Source organism: Phacochoerus africanus, chromosome 2 (assembly GCF_016906955.1).
Source record: "Phacochoerus africanus isolate WHEZ1 chromosome 2, ROS_Pafr_v1, whole genome shotgun sequence".
NCBI classification, from domain to species: domain Eukaryota; kingdom Metazoa; phylum Chordata; class Mammalia; order Artiodactyla; family Suidae; genus Phacochoerus; species Phacochoerus africanus.
Genome location: NC_062545.1, coordinates 215,822,210 through 215,845,940, shown reverse-complemented (window position 1 = coordinate 215,845,940; position 23,731 = coordinate 215,822,210). Strand labels below are relative to the sequence as shown.

Sequence of the window (23,731 nt, the reverse complement as noted above, 5' to 3'; positions counted from 1 at the left end):
CAAACCTCTGAGCTTATTAGTATCATGACAACAACTACATGAACTGGCCTTTATTTGACCTCAGCTAGGAACCCACGTATTAGCTGACAAATATTTGACTTGTCTGTAGCATGATCATGAAAGTACCATGAGGAGGGATTTGGGGGTTACAAGTAAATTTGAACAAGTGGGTGAATTCATAAACAAGGAATCCATGAATAATGAGGATCAACTACTAGAGAAAATAATCACTTATTTTTTTTTTTTAACTACCACACCTATGGCATACATAAATTTCCAGGCCAGGGATCCAATCCACCTTGCAGCTTTGATCTAGGCCAAAGCTGTGGCAATGCTGGATCCTTAACTCACTGTGCCACAGCAGGAATGCCAATAATTACTTAAATATTTTATGAGTGAATCAATTTCACTTCCTTTCTTTTTTAATAGAAGGCTGCAATGTAGAAGTCTACATTGTGCTCATATCCTTACAAAGACTCCTGCTGCAAAGGAGTTTAAGCAGTAGAACAGAGGGGAAAGGAGGGGCATGGAAAGTTGGCATCATGGACATCTAGGATGTCACTACATTCACTGAATAATTACTCACAGGGACAAGTACTTCCTCTGCCTGTCTGATGGCCAAAGTGCAAGGCAGAGCTGTACTATGTCCAGTCCTGAGTAGTCCTCATACTTCACAAGAATCCACAAGAGTAGGCAACTCCCCTAAAGGAAAGGGCCTCTTTACCACTCTCTGAACTAAAGCAGTACAAGGCACTTAGGGAGAAAGGAGTGATCATTCTTGAGACTTCTTTGCTTATTCTTTTGTTTGGCCTTATAATTCTTTCTCCATTTGGGGGGAGAGAAAGCCTTTCTTTCTTTTTTTTTTTTTTTTTTTTAAAGCTGCATCTTTCACTGCCAGTCTGCTTTGATAATATTCAGGGGGTTTTAGGAAGAATGACATTTTAGACCACTCTAACCCAGCTTAGTCACTGAAGCTGAGCACAGCTGAAGAAAACACTCAATTAGCAACTTCAACTTCAAAGGCTATATTATACTCTCCTCAATACACACGTGGGACTCCCATTAGCATTAATGGGAGCTGTGGGAGCCCACAGCTCAGAGAATACACCTCCAAGTCTGTTTGCTTGATGAGCATGCAATTAAACCTTATGGCCCAAATTTTTCAAGGAGGGCATAGAAAGTACACTGAGTACTCATGCAAAATCAAGTGTATGCACTTTGGGAAAGGAAGCTATCACTCCTATTTAAACATGAAGAAAGAGCTGTCCAGATCTATTTTCATTTCATTTACCCTCTTAGATGTAGACAATGGTCTTTCATAGTGTTTTGTAAAAAGAGTCACTCTGCTCTTTTACAGGTTTAGATACATGTTTTCATAAGCATAATTCCATGTCGCTTAACAGACTAGCCTCAAGGGTGCAAATATCTAATAAGACCAAGAATGTTTTAAGCGAATTGTCCGCACACGAAATCTAGTATATAGTATCTACATACATTCAGTGCTTTTACTTGTCTGCTATTTAATAGCTTTACTATAACTTCAATTTTTGAATAAACTGATTGGCATTTAAAAAACTGATTTGAGGAGAAAATGTTTGCCTCAAATAATAAATTTGTTCATATCAGGATATAATAATTCATTCCCTGGCCTCATTCTAAAGAGACTTGTCCTTAGTTTTCAGCAGAAATCAATATAAATTACAGCTTCAATAAAATATCAATATATATTAGGCATTCTGTGCTACATACACAGTCTTGATGTCCATGGAGAAAACCATCTTGACTGAATTAGTATTGTTTAAAACAATTCATTTTCTGCTATTCACACTCTCCCCAAACTTTAAAGAAACTTTCATGATAATAATCTTGATATTTTATAAAGAACACTTATTCACATCTTCAAAGGTATAGAAATAAATTACTGACCTAGTCATGACACATAATCCTTTTTACCTTCAAACACTATATTTGAATTTTCTACTTATGTGAGAAATTAAGGCTACCTTAGGTACTGAACCATAAATACAAATCAACTGAATTGCAATAGGCCAATGAACTTGTCAGAAAGACAACACGTTCCCCACCAAATCTACAGGAATGCTGGGATGTCAGAAGACTTCAAATTGTAACCTGTCAGATGAGCTAGGTGAAAATTTCACTTCTAAATTTTCATCAAATATATGGTCTTAGTAACAGCATTTTGTACTCAATCTTTAATATTTTGCCTTACAAGTTTGATAGTAACCATCTTTTCACAGAATTTTAAAGCCAATGTGTTAAAAAATGGAACATCTCAAAACTGAACAGAATGATCCCTTATTTCAGATTCTAGGGAAGACTGAATAAAGAATGATAAACATAGGTGAGATATGAAACCATGGTATCTGGCTACCAGAGTTATTGATGATGGCAAATGTGAGGAGAAATCCTACTTTAAAAATTGTGGACTGTTTCTATCACAACCTTTATCATAAAGTTGAAAATAGAGATATCCTATTCTCAAAGGATATCTCATTCCTAGAACCACCTTTCAAGTGTGAGATAAAGACTATTGATGTTATTACAGAGGGTCTAGGCAGTTTCATTCTTTCAAGTTTTTGGGAGTTCCCATTGTGGCTCAGTGGTTAATGAATCTGACTAGGAACCATGAGGTTGCCAGTCTGATCCCTGGCCTTGCTCAGTGGGTTAAGGATCCGGCGTTGCCATGAGCTGTGGTGTAGGTTGCAGACACAGCTTGGATCCTGCATTGCTGTGGCTCTGGCGTAGGCTGGCAGCTACAGCTCCGATTAGACCCTAAGACTGGGAACCTCCACATGCTTTGGGAGCGGACCTAGAAAAGACAAAAACAAAAAACAAAAACATTCTTTAGAGTTTTGGGCTCTGAATTACTCTGACTAAATCTGCTAACAATTTTGGTGTGCTATGAATCTTGCTGGAGTGATTATGTCTTCCACATTGCTGAAACTACCTTCACCAGCTAATCTGAAACTCATCCAGAACTGCAGCTGGCACAGTTACAGCCACTTACTGATTTAGAAGTAATTTTGCTGGTAATGGTCTACTGGGGACTATCAGAATATAAAAAGACATGTATTCAAACACCCACATGAGCACAACCATACACCATACTCTACTTTCTAAAGTTTTTTTCCAAAATAATTAGTTTTAAAAATCTTTTTTTTAAAAAAAACACTGTCCCTCTTTATAAAGGAAATAAATATATTTCCATCTGGGAATTCAAGTGACTCATGAGATATAGAATAAATTGATGGCTACTAATGGCAACCACCTAAAATACTTATGGAAAGAAGGAAGAGAGGAAAAAGGGAAGAGGAAAAAGAAGAAGTCTACTCAGAACCTCTGATAAGGGCTGGTCTGCGGAACACCCTCCTTACAAGCTGATAGGCAACTGAAACGTGTTTATACTTCTCAGGAGCAGGAACTGAAGTATCACTTTGGAAAAATGTCTGATAACTAGTCATCAAAGGGATGTACAAAACCTGATACATGGAGGTCGTTTATTTCTAGTCTTGATGACTAGGCTAAAGTCAACCTTGGATGTGCCACTTGGACAATCCAAAACTATAAAATTTACTGACATATTACTTCAACAAACATTTGAACACATGCATTGTCACATCTCCTGTCTAGGTACTGTGGGTGCAAGCATGGATAAGTCAAACATAACCCCTGCCCTTATGAGATAAACAATCCAAGTTCATTCCTGTTTAAAAGGACCAAAAAGATCCAAGTTGTCTGAATTAGAAAAACAGAGTCATTGAACCACTAAAATAAGAAAACTGAGTGAACAAACTTTCATTAAAATAGACAGTTTTATGAGTTCCCATTGTGGCTCAGCAGTCATGAGCCCAACTAGTATCCACGAGGACACAGATTCGATCCCTGGCCTTGCTCAGTAAGGATCCAGTATTGCTGTGAGCTGTGGTATAGGTGACAGATGAAACCTGGACCCCATGTTGCTGTGGCTGTGGCATAGGCCGGAAGATGCAGCTCCAATTCGACCCCTAGCCTGAGCACTTCCACATGCCACAGATGCAGCCCTAAAAAGAAAAACAAAAGTATTTTTATATATATTTTTATGCTTAAAGAGGTAAATTCAGTTTCTTCTCTTCATCGTCAGACTTTTTTGCAAATGTTGCCATTAAAAGGCACATCTGATAGGGCAATTTCAGCACAGAATACATTCAGGAAATAACCAGAGAACTAAAGATGCACCTTCCTTGAGTCTTGCTGGTTTTTTTTTTTTTTTTTTTGATTTTTTTTTTTTAATACCAACTGTGAAACTGGTAGGTTGTCCAACTTAAAGCCCTTGATTTTAAATTGCTATTTCTTTTTACACTCAATTAAATTGTCAGTGTAATGAAGAACTGGCCAACTGAGTAGAACTGTGAGGATCTTCTTTTGGCTGTCTTCTGCAGATTTACTTTGCAGTTGATTTTACCTAAAAATAAGAATTTAAAGTCACCTCCTCAACAACAAGACCTATAAAGCCTTCCCCAAGTGATGTTCAAGACACTTGCTCCACACAACAGACATCTGAGAGCTATAATAAAGGGGATATTTTCCTATAATAAAAAGATATTTAAGCTCTGAAAAGGAAATTGCCATGCCCCCAATTCTCTAATAAAGATTAAAGAAAGACCACATATACAAAAGGTTGATATTTTCCAATTAGCTCAATAGTTCCAGTAACAGATAACATTCAAAAAGAACAAATTTGACTCGGGACTATTCATCTTCATGAAAAGAGACTGTACAAAGCCATGAATGGTGATCAAAGATTCCCTGAATAGTTTCCTTAATGAAGGAGAACTATTTTTTTGTGTGTGTGTTAGATTATCAGATTGATGGTAAGGGATGTTGGTAATCTCCAACAACTAGAGGTTTAAAAGAGAAAAGTCATTGGGTCATAAACACTAACTCATTTCCAACAGGACTGAAATGACTATCACTGACCTACTCTCTTTCTGTAGTTGCATCTGAAAAACACTGAGGAAACACTCTTTTAATTAGCCTTTTGAGAAACCCTAAGGCTTCCTTAAAGTGGATGCTTTATAATTCATTTTTCTTTTTCATGATGCTCTGTCCCTTATATTCCATGTCATCCCACCTTTTCATGCTCTCACAGCTCTTTCTACCCTTGCTTAGGAGAAAGGCAAGGATGAGGACAAAACATCCCTAATCAACCATCCCAGTGGCCCCTCTTAATGTCATTAAGATATTTTTAACGTATGCCCATCTTTGTACTTAAGATCCAAAAAACTCAATCCCTATTGCTATTCCATGTGACTTTATAGTCAATTGTGCCTTTGCAACACAGCATCAAAGGGTAACATGAAGTAGTAAACATAGTAAAGGATGTGGAAACCTGGTAATCAACCACATTAATATCTATGTGATTTTGGTCATGCAACTTCTGAACTTTGGTCCCTCTGAACTTGTAGACCCTTCAGAGTACATATAGATGCTCTCTTAGTAAGTTGGTTGAGGGTTTAGCAGCCTTCTCTTTCAGGGTTGAGGATCTCTCTGGCTCTCAATGAGGGACCATATCCATACTAAAATCCATACATTCTCAAGGTGACCTGGAATTTTTTTCCCTTATTTTTTTATTTTTTGCTTTTCTGATAATCCATTAACTATGAACAGTTTCTGCAATGTCTGTTCTGACTGAGAAAAGACATCTGAAAACTCTTTTAAATACTCATTTTACAGAAAAACTCTTTCAGGAAGCAGCCCCAATCATGCCTATCCATCTCCTTGTCTCTTCCCTGACTTATAAGAACATGTCACTCACAGAGAATAAGCTCAGAAATTCATCTGGTGAATTTTCATAAATAATAACACTAAAATTTATAACTAAATTATGTTAAAAGAAAAATGTCGAAACCATTAGTGTCTTGCAGAAAACATTATATTGCTTCAGTGATGGTGTTGGTGTTGATGTTCATATAGAAAGAGACACAATAGAAAAATTGGCCTCTTAGAAAAGAGGAATAAAGAGATTGCCAGGTAAAGTTCAGTTAACAGAGCACAGTGTACAACCATCCTTACGGAGAGAGCAGGCTGTATTCACTCCATGAGTACCCCGTATGTTAAAAGAGGCAGCACACAAAGCTAAGATGCTCTCCATAAATGTAGGACTCAGAATTATAAACATTGGGGTAAAGCCCTTGTAAGTCTGCTGGTCAGTGGAGGGTGAAGACATTGGTCCGTCCACCTGTTAGACTCACATTCACAATCTTCTCTATCAAACATGTATCAAATACAACTCTTTCTCCTAGTTTTATCTTAGTGGTAGATTTAGACTCTGGAATACCTGAAGTTTGTGAAATTCTGGAGGTCTATTTTATGAAAGCAAATGCAAAAATGTTACTTTTATAAATTGTGGATGGGGAGGAGAAAACATAACCAACTGAACATAATCCAGGGCCCTCCCATGTAAGTGAGGGCCCTGACATTGAAGCTTCTTTAGCTGCAGGGTACATCAGCTCCTACCTCAGCTCCACCTCAGGTTGCTCCCCCTCCACCATCCCCATAGGTTTCCTGGCACCAGAACACATTGATGGTTTGGTGAGGGCCTTTGACCACTAGAGGACACAGAAGAAGGCCCTCTGGGCTTAATCAGTGCTGTGTGCATGTGATTGGCCAGGCTTGTGTAAAACACACGATATCAACAATTTCTGTTTGTCTTTAAAGTTATCAGAGCCATATTTTAAACATGTGGATAGGAAATTAAGACAGGACTAGCCCAAATCTCAGTCATATGTGGCAAAAATCCCAGTCCTACCAGGCAATACTGCATGCCCCCCCCTGGCTTTTTGTAGTGGGTTTATGGTAAATTACTGCAAAAAATAATTTAACTCAGAGGGAACTCTTCCTCCTCAGCAATGATGTATCTGTTTACAAACTAAGATGAGGGAATTCCATTTGCTATTGAGCAGTGAGTGGTAAGTTTATCAATACATCTTCAACAAAGATTCAGGAGACCTCCTGTCATGCAGCTGTGGTAGCTGTAGCTCTGGATGCCAGTTTACCACAGCTTTGACAATACCTGGGTATTGACAATACCTGCCGGGCTTGAAATTCAGATCTATTATTATAAGATATAATGACATGCACAAAACTCAGGTGTAAAAAGAGGGTTCTTAAGGGGACAGAGAGCTAACCCAGGTTGTTAGAACTTAGGGAGTACCATACCTAAGAATGTTCCTGTTTCAGAGTATCTGCTAATGGATTTTCCTCAAGGATAAAAACACCTAAACAAACATGTACTTTATTATGAAAATCAATTTTGTTTAGGGAAGTCTTCCAAGGAAGAAGATGTCTAAGACATTTTATTAGGACACATTAAAATCATTTCCTATTTAGATATTCTTTGTTATCTCTACCTAGAGCAAAAAGTCATAAAACACAGTATGGTAATAAAAAACTCTTTTTACTATTAGTTGGAAGAAAAACAAATAGGAATATTACTTTGAAGGTACTTAAGTTTTTTCATTGCATCATATTTTCTCAAAACCCAAGCAAAGTATATCCCAAATCCTTCTATGAATAAAATACAGCTTTCTCTCAGGACATTTTTACCCATCAGGAAAAAAAGGCAAGTTTAGTTCTTCTGTCAGAGGAGGCTTCATATGTCAAACACACTTCAAATTTCAACAAAACTTACTGTCATTTTGATAGAATACTCAAGGAGACTTTAGTACTTCTTATGCAAGCCCTAACTTAGAAAGGTGTAAGCTGAATTACTGTGAGCACACTTCTAAAAATAGACTTCATCAACCCCAACTACAGTATATATGTATAACTGCCTTGTCATTTTAACCAAAATTATGGTTTCTTGTCAAGCAGAGATTGTAGCTTCCTTGAAGGCAGGTGGAGGTAAAGTCTTTTTCAACATTTTATTCCCAACACATAGTATAATCCCTGGCACAGGAAGAACCACATTATCAAACGAATAAATTCATGAATTAAATCAAAGTGCTCCTCATGCACTGTGTGTTTTTCCTAGATGTGGAAGCAACAGACTCTGTTATTTCTGATTTGTAAAAATTAAACCTTAAATAAAGTAGTTCCAGAAGGAAAAAAAAAAAAAAAAAACTTAGAAATATTTTTGTTAAAACTCATCATTAAAAAAAAAAGAAAAAAAAAAGGTGTTCCCATTGTGACTCAGTGGTAATGAACTCAATTAGAATCCATGAGGGTGCAAGTTTCATCCTGGCCTCGTTCATTGAGTTCAGGATCTGGCATTGCCATGAGCTGTGGTGTAGGTCACAGACGTGACTCAGACCCTGCATTGCTGTGTAGGCCAGCAGTTGCAGCTCTGATTTGATCCCTAGCCTGGGAACTTCCATATGCCATGTGTGTGGCCCTAAAAGGACAGAAAATACATAAATAAATAAGAAAGCGTCATCATTTGCTCAATCAACCAATATTTACTGAAAACTTATAATGTGTCAAGCACTGTGCTGTATCCTCAATCTTGAGAAGAACAAAGTCCTGCCTTCATGACACTTTTGTCTAAGCATGGGGATAATAACTCTATTTAGGATAAAGAAAAGCTTTGTCTCATTTTCTCTTAAGTGTGCTCTTCAATCACTTATGACAGGATGACATTTACATTTTAAATACTTTGTGGAACCCACAGTAGCCAAACGGCAGCTCACACATCTGGCCTATAGGATCATTAGGGGACAAAGCAGCCTGATTTAATGACTATAAAGGCATGTGCTTTCCTAGCCTTAGAGAAACGGTTCTGCCTATGCTGGAAAATTCTGCTTCATAAATATAGCAGTGCCCTTTCATCAAAATAATTTAATTATCGATAATTATCATAGTACCAGTAGTAACAACATTGGTGAAGATAATTATATTTCCAACAATGACTCACATTAACTGACTGCCTGGCAGTTTGCTTAGAGCTGTATGCAGATCACCTCCTTGAAATCACCCTCCCAGGTTTAGGCAGAAGGTCTTAATTATCTTCACTAGACAGAGAAGCTGAAGCTTAGAGAATTGTGCACAAAGTCACAGATCAAATAGTAGAGTCAGGATCCGACGTCAGAACTGTCTGTTGACAGAACCTGAACTCATAACCATACTTTTTATCACTTCCTACACCAAAGTAGCATAAATAAAAGAAAAAAAAAATCCTTTCTTATTATCTCCTTAAATATTGAACTAATGTATGAGGTTTTCATGCTTCTTCTAAAGTATATAGCTAATGATGCTACACTTTAATAGATGTTAAAAAATACAATCATTAGTTTTTATTCATTGTCACCCAGGATAGTCCAGATATAACAGAAAAGAAATCTTAATTTAAGTATGACCCTAGTTTGACCTAGACAGTCCATGCAATTGACTATTTGGTACTAACATGAAACCATTCTGAAGACTATGGGAATGTCTGTTAACACAACATTAAGCACAAAAGTATAAGAAGGAAAGAAAGAAGCTAAAATTCTTAGGCACTGCATCTTAGAGAGCATTGTACCAATAAATGATCTTCATTTGTTCCAAATAACTTGGTAATGCATGTATATTTTCAGACTCTCACATTACCTTATTTCCACGTGAAAAGATGACTTTCAGTCCTTTGGACTAAGCAATGTATTTTAAGCCACAGAAAATGAAAACTTTTTTCCAAGAATTGTTGACCCTCACTTCCCTCCCATTATTATAGCCATACATTCCTTAAATGAACATTCTTTGAATTACTTTGGTCCAGGATCTATTCTAGATGCTGAGGTTTCGGCAGTGGACAAGAGGTCCATGCCAAAGAGCTCAGCTTCAAAGCGACAATGGGAGAAGGAATAAACTTTTTTTGGAAGCATTTATATTTGAGTCACTGTGCTACATGCTTTAGAGATTAATCTGTGATTAATTTCTACAAAAGGTAGCTAGGATCACCCTCCACTCTAAAGATGAGGAGCTTCATTACTTTTAGACTAAGTAATGGGTCCATTTAGGTCAGAAACAGTGGCCTGTTGCTATAAACCCACGTATACTTAGCTGCGAAGGACATTCTGTGGTTCCCTCTGTTTTACTAACTTTCTTTGTAGCGTTCATTCCATTTGCCTTGATTTTCTGGTTCTTTATCACACTCTCCATCTTATACTGAAATAATGTTCACTTTTGTCCATTATATGTAAAGTGAGATTAATTCCTGCCCCAGTGGTCTTTTACTACATTGTGTTTGCATAACCATATCTACAGATCCCTCCTTATATGTATACATTCATTCCACAAATATTTTTTGAGTACCCAGTAAATGCTAGAAATACTTCTAGGCCAGAGAAAAACACAGTGTAGCTTACAGGCAATGGGGTAGGGATAGATAAAATGAAAGTTTGAAGAAATAAAAATATAATTTCACATAGTACAAAGTGCTATGAAAATAACAGTTCATACATACCCACTCCACATTATATACATTGCATGTACAAAACATTATGTATATAAATAGATGTAAATATATTTCAAGAGATTTTTAGTTTAACTATACAACGTGTAAGTATTGATAATTAACAGGAAGCTTTATTAAAATCCATCAAATTTTTATGAGCTAATATTTTGCTACCATACTTAATTTTCTAGTTGTCTGATAAAAGATAGGTCTGTGGTTACCTATGGAATTAAACAAATACACAAACAAAAAGAAGCATAATACCAACTCAAAGGAGTAGAAAATATCTGAAAACTGTAATACTAATTTGCTAGTCTCACTCATGATATACAGATTCATTCTTTTAAACAACTCTTTTAGTGTTACATTCTAAAAAATGTAGGATCACTTCCAGGAAAACACAAAATGAGATCAAATTTATTACCTGAACACACACATGATCGGGTATGTGAGAAAAACATTTAATAGGACTACACTGGGGCCAAAATCGATGAGAAAGAAAAAAATCCACTGTGTGGAAAAAATATACGCATATCTAATGCAAGGGTAAATTTTAAAGATCAAGGATAAAGGTTAAAGATACAAAAAAAAAGGCATGGAAAGTACTGAGATGTAAATTAAAACACAAGCTCATTTAGAAAGATCACAGATAAGACAGTCTTTAAATTTTCCTTCTATCTTTAATAAAATATATTAGGAAGACTAGGATATATGCCACCATATTTGTGTTTAATGTGGCATTAATTCACAAGTCGTTTTTTTAAATAAGATGAAATAAGTTACTTGCTCTTCTAAGGAGATTTGTAATTAGGATTTTGATAATTAAACCCTAGATGAGGCATTTGGTTTATCTATGCCCTAAATCCCCATAAATTATGTGTGTACAACTTTGAAACTACACCTTAATTAGTAGCATAAAATAAAACTAATTTTGAAAGTCAGTAATTTGAATTTTTAAAAATTGTTCAAATTTTATCAGTGAAAATCAACCAAATAATGTACAAACATTGATTGTACGTAAAGGACCATGAATTACTAGATATGTTACTTTAAGTACTTTAGGAAGCCTCTGCAAATTTCAGCTCCCATAGAGACAGTCTATATTAACTTAGTCACATTTTTCATGTATGTAGTTTGACATCTTTGGCCAAAAAGTATGTCCCAACTTCATTTTCTTCTACTACTACTCTTTCAACTACTCTATTCTGAGCTGCAATTGTTTATACTAACCTGGAGATGGTTAATTTCATGTATCAATTTGACTGAGCCACAAGATGCCCAGATATTTGGTCAAAACTTATTTTGCATCTATTCACCCCAAGTCTATTCTCCAAGTCCATGATTTTCTTTTCTGTGGAAAGGTTTCTTTGTGCCGTATATTAGATTCCATATATAAGTGATATCATATGGTATTTCTCCTTCTCTTTCTGACTTACTTTCCTCAGTATGAGAATCTCTAGTTCCATCCACATTGCTGCAAATGGCATTATTTTGTTCTTTTTTATGGCCGAATAGTATTCCATTGCAGACTATTGCCTTTGGGCCTTTGGAATGGAATAGCAATGAGATCCTGCTGTGTAGCACTGGGAACTATGTCCAGTCACTTATGATGGAGCATGATAATGTGAGAAAAAAGAATGTATACATGTATGTGTAACTGGGGTCACCATGCTGTACAGTAGAAAAAAATTATGGGGAAATAAAATTTTTTTTTAATTTAAAAAACTTATTTTGGATGTAACTTTCAGGGTGACTTTGTATGAGATTAACATTTAAATCAAAACTAAAGCAGACCATCTTCCATAATGTGAAGAGGCCTCATCCAAACAGCTGAAGGCCTGAGCAGAACAAAAAAGGACCTTCTCCCAAGTAAGACAGTTCCTCCTGCCTAAGTGCCTTCAACCTAGGATAACTGGCATCTTCCTGCCTTCAGACTCAACGTGAAACATGAGTTCTTCCTGGGTCTCAAGCTGGCCAGCTTCCCTGGGTCCCCAGCTTACCCACTCACCCTGAAGATCCTGGGAGTTGTCAGCCTCCTTACAGTATGAATAAATTCCTTTTAACAAATCTATTTTCATATATAAACAAAGTATGTATATGTTTGTAATATACTTACCTTGGTTCCATTTCTCTGGAGAGCCCTAATATATCACCCACACTTATCAACAAATTTTCAGCAATTTCTTACCTAAGCAACTATGTTCATGAAGCATTCTCTATCACTAATACCCTCTCATATTAACTCCGTCTGATGAAATCCTACATATTCTTCAAGCCTTCACTCAAAGGTCTCCTCGCTCCCATGATGCATCTCAAGGTAGGGTTTTTCCACTTTGCACACCTGTAGCACATCAGCACTGCTTTCTTTCACATCTGCTTATCTGTGACTGGTTAGCTGGAAGGACACTGTTCTCCCAAGACAACACCTTATACATCAAATGTGAATATCTGTAGGGCTAGAATACATTGTCGCAACACTATCCAGCAGGGATTATTTCTGACTGGCTAAAACCCAAAGGGAATCTTAGCTATATGACCATGAAAAAAAAAAATCATCCCAAACTCTCTGGACCTTGGTTTATTCCATCAAATATCAGAGCTTAGGCTCAGTACAGCAAATTCCCTCCTAGCGCAACATTTCCACAGCTCCATTAACAAATGAACCCACAGTAAACACTTACATGACTCAATATTCATTTTCAAATTATCTAAAATGATTTGAAGCCAAAAGGAGAAAATTGTTCTCACTTAAATGCAATAATTCATGGTGCACTCATTCTCCCTGAGTCCTTTTAAAACATAATCCCAGCACTGAAAAAAAAAATGTTAATGATTCTAAGAAGGCATCACCAATACAACGGTCCTTAAAAGACTGATCATAAGGAAAAAACAGGAATAGCCTCAACTCATGCAATGCACTTTCCCCCAAATAATTGTTCACATGGGCTCCTGTCTTTGTCAACACTGAAATGTACTAATATGTAAAGAATATTTTTGTTATTTTTACATTTTTAAAATTATAACTGATTTACAATGTTGTGACAATTTCTGCTGTACAACAAAGTGATCCAGTCATACATATATATATATACATATATATCTCCTTATATTATCTTCCATCATGTTCTATCCCAAGAGATTAGATATAGTTCCCTGTGCTGCAGAGTAAGACCTCATTGTTCATTCCTTCTAAATGTAATAGTTCACATTGTATCTTTAAGTACCACAGAAAGTCTGAAGTTTCTGTTTACTTACATGGTTCTGCCCACTACCACCCCTTTTCTGAATGGATGTGCCGTACCCAGGAAGACTTTATCATGTTAGTATCAATTTATCCCAAGTACTCAACTATTTTATAAGCCTTTTCAAGTAATCTTCACTTAGTACCGTAATTGTCAGCAAGTTTGTTCTGTGTTGGCCATCCTTCCTTTTGTTTCAGTCTTTCATAAAAATCCTTTTGTGTGACAGTCAAGCAGCTGTGCTTTGTTCTTTAATGTTCCTAGCCTGGATCCCCAGCCGAGACCACTTTATAACATAAACGGCAAAGTACCATTTTCACAGCGGGGACAACTGTGTTCATCTTCAAAAAGAGGCATTAATAAAATGAGACTGTAATGAACATGCTAATTCTGATCACAGGGTAGTGCACAATGGCAGAGAGAGTTGACTGTCTTCTCCCCGAAAGATTGTAAAAGTTGTCTTTTTTTTTTTAACAACTGCTATAATGGCTTATATTTTTTGAAACAGACATATTACGCAAACATTTCTCTCCATTTCCCAATGAAATGCCTTTTCTGTCTCATCCAATTGCTCACTGAGTGTTTTACTATATCAGTAATAGTCACCTTCAGGGAGCATATTTTTTTGCATCTTGCAAGAACTGACTTGGCGAATTAGACATGTCAGTGGATCACGGAAAGATAGAGAGCAGGGATCTGAGAGGTCACCAGTCTGACACTTTCCCTGTGCACACAAGGCCAAAATAAATAAATAAGTAAAAGAACAAGGAAGTTAATAGACTTGCTCAAGAGCCAGAGCTGGAACTCAGATTACTTGAGACATGGACCTGGGCACTCTATACTGTCACATGTCTTGATGGTGATAATTCATAAACTGTGATGCATTTACATGGAGTAGATCCTCCATTATAAGCATCAATTCAAAAAATAAACCTGGAAAACTAGGTGACTCGATTCATCTTTGGTTGGCTAACTTTTGTAGACAATGATTTTTCTTTGTTTGGGTCCTAGGAACAAGCTAGTAGATAACAGTAACAATATTATACATTATGCCCAGTTTTGCTGTGACAGAGATGCTGGTGGTTTGCAGAGCTGTGCTATTTCAGAATGGGTAAGTCTCAGAAAATAACCCACTAAACTTAGAAAAATGACATATTACATGCTGTTCTGGAGAACAACAAAAAGAATATTTTCTGATTACCACCTTAAAAGACTTAAATTCAAGAAACATGACATTTAGTCAGACTATCAAAGTTGACTAAAGTTTTTGAGAACTTTCTCTTAGAGAAGGGGAAACATGTAAGCAATAAAAGGATCTTGCTGTCTTTCTACTTGCATAAAACAGGCATATGCTCCTGGACTCTACAGGAAAGAAAAGTCTGTGGGTGGTGGTATCCATTTTCCCTACCCAATGACTGATAAGACATATTGGAGAGAAATTTTTGTTTGTTTTTTAGGACCACCCCACGGCATATGAAAGTCCCCAGGTTACGGGTCAAACTAGAGCTACAGCTGCCAGCCATAGCCACAGCAACACCAGATCTGAGCCACATCTGCAGCCTAGCCACAGCTCAGAGCAATGCTGGATCCCTGACCCACTGAGCAAGGCCAGAGATTGAACCCACATCCTCATGGATACCAGTGGATTCTTTTCCACTGTGCCACAACGGAAACCCCCAGGAGAGAACATTGTCATCCTCAGTTATCATTATGTAAATTTACAAGTTTTCCTCCAGAAATCTTTGGACAAGAAGAAATTGTGGCCAGTGAACCAAAGATCCCAAACCAATCTCGTCCAGATGATGATCGCACTTTCTAAAACACCCTCTCTGATCCTATATTTTGCCCTTTACTGAAAGCTTAATATCATTCCAAAATCCTTAGTAGAATCAGGTAAGGCTTAGTCCTTAATAACCTCTCAGTGAGATGTGAGGCCTCACTTAAAGTTCTGTTTAGGAGGGAAATGCTTAGCCTCTTAAAGTGCTATAGAAATAGATAGCTAGTATTTGCTTGTGGTTCCACAGGCAGGACAATCAAAAAAATTTTTTTCACGACCTGGCGGCTGTAGGTACCACATTCAACTCTCTTTCTGTCACTCCTTCTAAGAACTACAGTCTACAGTGTATAAATGGTAATTGCTCAAATATTTCATTCCTAGGTGTGTTCAGCTCAAGCTTATAGTTATCCTTCCTTATGAAAACAGCTTTTGAGAGCAAAGGTAATGTGAAACAAGCTACACAGGGAAAGTTTTCCCTGAAATATTTTTTTCAATGCACATGGGTGGTCAGAGTGTTATTTCCATGTCTTCTGCATTAGCTGCACAGGTCCGATGATTACATCCCCAATTAAATAGGTCCTCTTGCAGCCTGTGTAAAATAAATCAGTGATCTCTATCCAGTCCACTTAGACAAAAACCATAACAACAGCTGGCACATTGTTGGCACTGTCAGCAAAGTGGGTAAAAGTAAATGACCCATGTGGACAAAATAGGCATCTAAGGAGGGACACTGGATGAAAAGTAGAGAGCTTGAGTATCTGCCAATGTGATTTGCAAGAGAAAGTGAGCTGAAATTGGGCACAAGGCCCATCAACTATGGTATGAAACTCTTTACATTCATTTAGTTACCTGTTTACAATGTTCATATTCTATGAGTGTCAGTTTACCAATGGAACATTTTTAAAGACTGTTACTAATAAAATCACCAATAGCTATTTGGACATTTAAACAAAGAGGTAACTCTAGGAAATAAAGATAATTCCAAACCCCATTTATTTCATCCTATAAGGATATATGAGAATATTCTATTTTAAGGTTATGTTTAGACTACTTTTTCATTATCCAAAATACCTTTGAGTTTTTCTCATGAAACATTTCCAAACTTGCTAAACATAGTCTTAAAAAAAAAAAGATTTAACTACTTTACTGGAATCATAAATTTTCATACAAATGTGCTCACATGTGACAGATATTCACATAGAAAGTCAAGATGCTATTAAAAATTTCAAATGTATTGGTTTTATGTGGGAGCTAGTTGGATAAAAGTACATGAGATAGGAGGATCCTGGTCAGCTGGGAGGCAGGAAAATATAAATCCATGTGAATGTCTATGTAAAGTGGTATTTTTCCTCCAACTTCTTGTTAATGTCTTCATCAAATGCATGAAGACACAGTCAAGCCAAATGACTGTTATTATTCCCTTTTAAGGGATTTGTTAAAGGAACTCAGTAGGCAAAACATAAACCAAAAATGTTTCTTATAAATTTTGCTTGATTGCATCTTTGTGATACATTTTGTACATAATATCATTGGTTATATAAACTACGTGAATAAATGAAGATTAAAATTTTAAAAGAAGATCAACAAATAGGTCTGATTTTGCTTCACATAAGAACACAAAAAATGATTCAAAAATCTTCAGACCTTTTATCTAAGTTTATATGAACAGGTACATGTATATTCACAATGCACATATGTTGTAGTACATATTATAGTATTTATAAACATAGTCTCCAAGATTTCTTTCAGCTCTAAAATGTGACTTTTAACTCCTAAGTGTTCTTTTTATTTCTAGTGTCTTATTCTTACCTAGCAGATTTTGTTCCTTTCTTTACCTCTTCAAATATTTAAAATTCATTTATTTTAAAACCCATTCACACACTTCAATTACCTTTAGTTCAAAACCTATGATTTCTACACTCACTGATTGAGCTCATTGTCCCTCATGACTTGGAATTGGCTTTCATGCTTTAGAATGGGTACTTATGAGCCCATCTGGGAATAAATGCCTTGTATGGTGTTGTATGGCCTGAACTCTGATGGTGTCACCGTGGAATGAATGCTTCCAGGCTGTCTGTTCCTCACTCCAAGGGATTCACCATTTCTGACTAGCTTTAAAGTTAAGCTTCTGGGTTCTAAGTGTCGCAATGCAGAAATAGTGCTAGAGCTTCATATTATGCAGAAAGGTGACCAAGCTCCTCTTACTTCCATTCTATTTTACATAGCCTTGTGTCCTGCTATAAAGTTAAAACTCCAGCCCTAAATCATATAATCCATTCAGTTATTATCCTCGTTTGGAAGATTACAAATTGGCTCTTCACTGAAGACTCTGTTTTTAGCACCCAGAAATTCCTATCTTGTTTGTAAGCCTAACCATGCATTTAATTTTATTTTCAAATATTTTACCAACATCTCTATGTGTTCATAGAGGGATGGAGAACTTCCATTATGAATACAGCTTGTCACAATGGCCAGAAATGTAACTCCAATCTGACTTGTTTGTTTTGAAGCAGCATTCTGTTACATGCAATTAAAAGATCTATATCCAATTGGTCAATGTTTCCCCTAAGACTTGGTAAGATGTTTATATTATTTAAAACTTACTTTAGGATATATATGTAAATCTACTTCTCTAGGCTTCTGAGATTGACTGATTAACTTGAGTTCTAAATGGATCTAAAAGGAAATGTTTTTAATTTTATAAAACATACAAAGAAAATACATCCCTCAGTGGGAAGAAACTGGAATGGAGGAGAAAGAGACTTTATATATGTTCCTCTGTGATTATTCACGTTTGGTCTCTTCTTTCTAATCCCCTTCATCTGATGAAAGACTATTCTTGCAAGTTGCAGAATTAATAAACAAAATGAAGTTCAAAAAATGCAAAACAAGTAAATGCAAGTGTGTATGAGGAAGAAACAGTGGCACAGAAGGGTTACTCTGGAAGTGTCAACTACTATGCAAACCAAATTAGGCAACATTCTCAGTTCTACACAAAAGCCTGAATTTATATACACAGATATATATAAAATAGAGCAGAATATTATTAAACACCAGCCTTTAATCTCTAATACTGTCTTCCTAAAGGAAGTCTTGAAAGTAGACACACCATACTGGAGATTTGGCAAGTCATCCCATGCTTTGGACAAACTGCATAAGCCACATAGCCAGAAACACAGAAGGGGACATACTGTTTTCAATCACTCTGCATCAACAGATGTTACTTCAAGAAATGAAAAAGCCTGGGAAAAAAACATTTTTTTTTTGACATAAAGAAGAAAGCTGCCTTTCATGTTCTGGATTCCTCTGTTTAAGAGGAATTCATCTTTAGGTAGAAGACATTTCTTAAGAGTTGCAAACAACTTTGGTAATTTGCAAAAAGTAGCTGATGACCTTGATAAGAAAAAACAAGACACAAATGATGCTAACACATAAAAGAGAAGCATACCCTGTTTCCTTTCTAGGATCTTTGCCAAAAATTAAAATGGTATCTGACATTTGAAATTGGCATTTCTTTGGGATTTTCTTTTCTCTCTCCAGCTAGCCATTTTCAAGACTCATGAAAGAGGGTACCTACTGTCTATTTAATTTAAATTTGACACTTAAATATTTTATTTCAATTCATTTGCCATTTAAGTGTCATAACAATGCTAGTATTTTCCATGATCCTACAAAAGAACACCTGGGAAACAGGATTTCAACAATCACACTAGCAGCAGCCTTGTACATGAATACTTACCACGCAAAACGGTGAGTCTGGTGGATACACTTATTTCTCCCACATTATTTGAGGCCACACATTCATAAATAGCCTCATCTCTTGGAGTCCGTAAGGGTTGTATTCTGAGAACTGATCCAGATCCATCGTCAAACTCTATTACCTATTAGAGGAAACAATAGCTGTCACAGGTGTTGTTACAAATGTCTACCTCTCAGCTAAACCTCTTAACGCAGCAGTGAACCAGCCATTAGGCTCAGAATGAATTCCACAGCATTTTAAGACTGAATTTTTATACAGTGACGAAACAGAGTAACTGATCTAATTTAATGAATCCTATAGTGAACAAAGGTAAGACATGAAACTACATATGCAAAAAAAAAGTAGATTTCTTGTCTCTTCTAAAAACCACCCAGGGTTACTCATGAAAATATTCTAGTATGTTTATCCAGGGCAATGTGACCCTGTCATTATTTTTGCAAGAGACTTACTGCTACGATGTATAAGCTTAAATTATTCCGTCTCTGATAGAACATATGCACATGTGGATCCCTTGAATAATTGGACCGTAAGGTAAGAAATAACACATGCTACCACTGATAGCTTTCTGGTTTAAAATGTCTCATCCTGAACAGTACAGAAGAGTGAGCCATGAAGAGAAACTGCATAAATCTAGTACTTAGGCAGCCAATGAGACGGCTTTCACTACCCAAGAGACTGATGGCATGCATTAGTTTTGCCATAAATCATTCCAGTATTTGTTCTTGCTTAGCATTTTCTGCATTTTAGGGCATTCTTGCTGTAAAATGGAGGCTTGCTTCACCAGGCAGAAAATTAATGTCCTAAACAGTAAGCCTGAATTCACTATCCTTATAGACTCTACTTTGAAACAGCTAAGCAATTCTAGGGATTTGTCACCAAATTCAAGCAGTACTTCTAAAAAATGATAACAATGGTGATGATATTGATAAATATGTGCACAAAATGGTAAAGTCCTCTGTCTTTTCTGTAACCACACTATGTTTTTGTCAGCTGTTCACTGAGATGATTTTTTTTGCATTTCCCTATGAATAATACATCCATGTGCTTAAATTGTGAGCAAAGTACGAATGTCTTATAAATGTATTTACAAGATGCTCCATCCCAGATTTTGTGTATAATGTCAGCATATGGAAAAAAGATTGAATGTTTTTAAAATGTGTCCACGTCAAGCCTTTTCTGCATACCATTTATGTTCTAAATTCATAAAGATAGCCAAAATGTCCCATTTCACAGTGCACTACAATTTATTTTCAACTCTATTAAAAATAGCATATACTTTTAGAATGAATCTACTATGCATCTTGGAAGAATGAAGTTTCATAGTTACTGGAAACTCTGTCAAATATGCCATAATTTTAAAAATACATATTCGTAAGCGTCTTATCACTTAAAGTAGAGAAAGATTTAAATATCTTTAATACGGATTTAAATTTTGATTTTTTCAGTTTTATTGAGAAACAATTGGCATACATCACTAGATAAGGTTTAAGATGTACAGCATGATGGCTTGATGTACATAAGTTGTGAAAATATTACTACAATAGGTTTAGTTAACATCTATCATCTCATATAGAAACAATGGAAAGAAAAGAAGAAATGTTTTTCTCCTTGTGATGAAAATACTTAGGATCATCTACTCTCTTTACAACTGTGATTGTTACAAGGTATTTCATGTTTACATCTCTAATCGATTTCCTAGGTTTGGACCTATCCTCCTCAACAAACAATATGCCACACGCCACATGTTAATGCTGTAATTTCTAAATTGAAGACCCTATTTAAGAACCAGAATTGATTATGTACCTACTCTAGGCCAGACACTACATTTTCCACTAGAGATAGAAGAGGGTGAAAAATCAGTCTCATTCTCACTGGCTTTAGAAACTAGTGAAACCAAAAAGTGCAAAATATTGTTACAGATATTGCAGATCCTCAGCACAAGATGTGAAACTATATGATGTAATTGCTTTGTGTTAAAACATTTCTTTCTGGATGTGTTTATAAGGTGCTCATTAGGAATTATGTACTGAGCAGAGCTCATGGCTTGAAATGCTATTATAATTTAATCTTTGTTACAAGAGTTTGCCAAGAAGCCATCATCACTAGAAAGTGTGATGTCAAACTTCTCTTTGACAAAAAATTCAGCTTTGGAGTTCCCATCGTGGCGCAGTGGTTAATGAATCTGACTAGGAACCATGAGGTTGCAGGTTCGATCTCTGGCCTTGCTCAGTGGGTTAAGGATCTGGTGCTACAGTGAGTTGTGATGTAGGTCGCATACGCAGCTCGGATCCCGTGTTGCTGTGGCTGTGGTGTAGGCCAGCGGCTACAGTTCTGATTCAACCCCTAGCCTGGGAACTTCCATATGCTGCGGGAGCGGCCCTAGAAAAGGTGAAAAACAAAACAAACAAAAATTCAATTTCACTTAAACTAAAAAGTAAATGTGCACCAAAGATCACACACACATCGTTTCTACATGATGTAGGAAATATTTCTCAAAGATTATTTAAGATATCCCTTTTGTTTATATTTAAATCATTATAGGTATTTATTTGATCTTCAAATATAATTTTAAATCTATCATTTGTAAGCTACTGTCCAGATTTCAATTTTTACAAGTGTAATTAATTAGCTCTTTTATTCATTTGGACTGTCTACTGCCCTGTGAGAACTGAGAAAAATGCGTAAAATCACAATCATCTGAATTTTGCAGTTGCTATGTTTCTTTTAACCGGGGATTCCTTTAATTTGCCAAATTGTGAATTAGGTTATGAAGTAGATGAGAAACTCAGTAAAAGAAGTGAGTTTTACATTTGGGGTCAATTTGGAGTTCTAAATATCCATTAAAAATCAATCTATCCTCTTCATATCTTAAATTATAGGCATGATACTGTATACTTCTTACAAGTTTTCCCTGTATAGGAAATCACCTCTTTTTCTCCTCTAGAATGAGCAAATTGATAAACCATAAGGCTCCTTAAAAACACCCCAAAAGTATCTGAATTATGTTTCACATCTTTGATGCATTGAGCTTTCTTGAATAAAGAAAATTAATTTCTTCAGTAGGTTTATCTGCAATATGAACCCTGTTGGGTATGTTTCTTCCAGAACAGTTCTTTACACTAACACCCTGCAGCAAAGTTCTCATTCAAGTCCATGCTACTTTGCAGACCACAGGTATGAAGTATAATGGACAACAAAAATTGCTGCCCAGTACTCATTTCCCTTCTTCCGGATAACAGGAACTCAAATACCCTTTGGGAAAACATTTCTCCCTCATTCCAAGCCATGGGGTTGGATGTAACTGACCTCACTTCCAGCAATAACAGTAGATTCTGATTAACTTAACCTAGTTAGCCTGTATCATCCAGCTGTCCACACAGATGGGTTTAGGCATGAACATGTAACTCAGTAAGAGCCAACAGCATAGAAAGCTATCACTCATCCTCTAGTTTTGGATGTTACAGGATGAGGAATTGCTTCTTGAAATTTTAAGGGGAAGTAGTCTGAGGTTGAGGCTACAGATGGATGCGAGGAACACTAAGTAAAGACAAACATCAGTCATCTGAATCCTCAAATTCTCTTTATAAGGGAAGCCATTTAGAGCTACATTTTTACCACATACCAATATAACGAATACCCAGTTCTCAGTGATTAGGACACCTTGTATGAGAGTAAAACCAGCCAGTCACATAGAAACCACAGATTCAGCAAATACATTCTTCCCCCAGAGAAACAGAACAATGGACCTAATACCTCAAATCTCTGATTGCTGACTTTCTTTCCTTTCTTGTTCCAGACAATTTTTGGTCTTGGATCTCCTGTAGCTTGGCATATAAAAGAGGCAACTCCGCCAGAGACCCCTGTCTGGTCAACAGGAGTTCGTGTAAACCTTGGAGGTGCTGAAATAAAAGAAACATCACAAATTAAAGAGAAGAATTAATACACCAACCATTACCCCACTGCCATGCTTACCCCATTGCCCTCAGTCCTATTTTAGCCAATACATACTTACAGACAGACAGAAAGACAGACATAAAATATACTAGGTCTACAAAATTAGGAAATCACCTTTTACTTTTGAGGGTAGTTTAAGGGGGAAAGAGGTAAGTTTCTGGTCAAGTTATCTGCTAGGGGTTTTATTTCTGAAATCCGTACTAAGGCAGAGCTCCAATAACATCTGAAAAGCAACATCACACATTAATTTTTATTACCAGTATAAAAAAAAAAATCCAATTTGTCCTCTGTAACAAAATGAGCTCATCAATCAAAGTGAGTAAAATTTTAGCTCTTTGCTTTGATGCCGCTATCAGGACACTGCCAGAAAGCAGGATTGCTACTGCTAAGCTATTAAAATTAGTGACATTTAAGAGAAATTCTAGGCAATTTTAAAGAGACAAGAAATATAGCCCTGAGTTACAAGTTTTGGTCAGAAACAGAAATAGGAGAAAACAGTAAAGTGACTCTAACCCAGATATTGTGTGCTGTCTTACTCAAAACTTAACTCCCCAATTTGCATAAAAAGATGA

At 36.3% G+C, this 23,731-nt stretch overlaps 1 protein-coding gene across 11 annotated transcripts in view; it reads right to left on the bottom strand.

Moving 5' to 3' along the window:
* The window catches only part of PTPRD (protein tyrosine phosphatase receptor type D), a 523,599-nt gene that overhangs the window by 297,855 nt on the left and 202,013 nt on the right, over positions 1-23,731 (bottom strand). For all 11 annotated transcript variants that reach the window (XM_047767649.1, XM_047767654.1, XM_047767651.1 and 8 more), the window contains exons 3-4: positions 22,959-23,104; positions 19,185-19,326 (exon numbers count right to left, since the gene is read on the bottom strand). In XM_047767649.1, the coding sequence (XP_047623605.1) occupies positions 19,185-19,326; positions 22,959-23,104 (288 nt within the window). The remainder of the gene's footprint in view (positions 1-19,184; positions 19,327-22,958; positions 23,105-23,731) is intronic.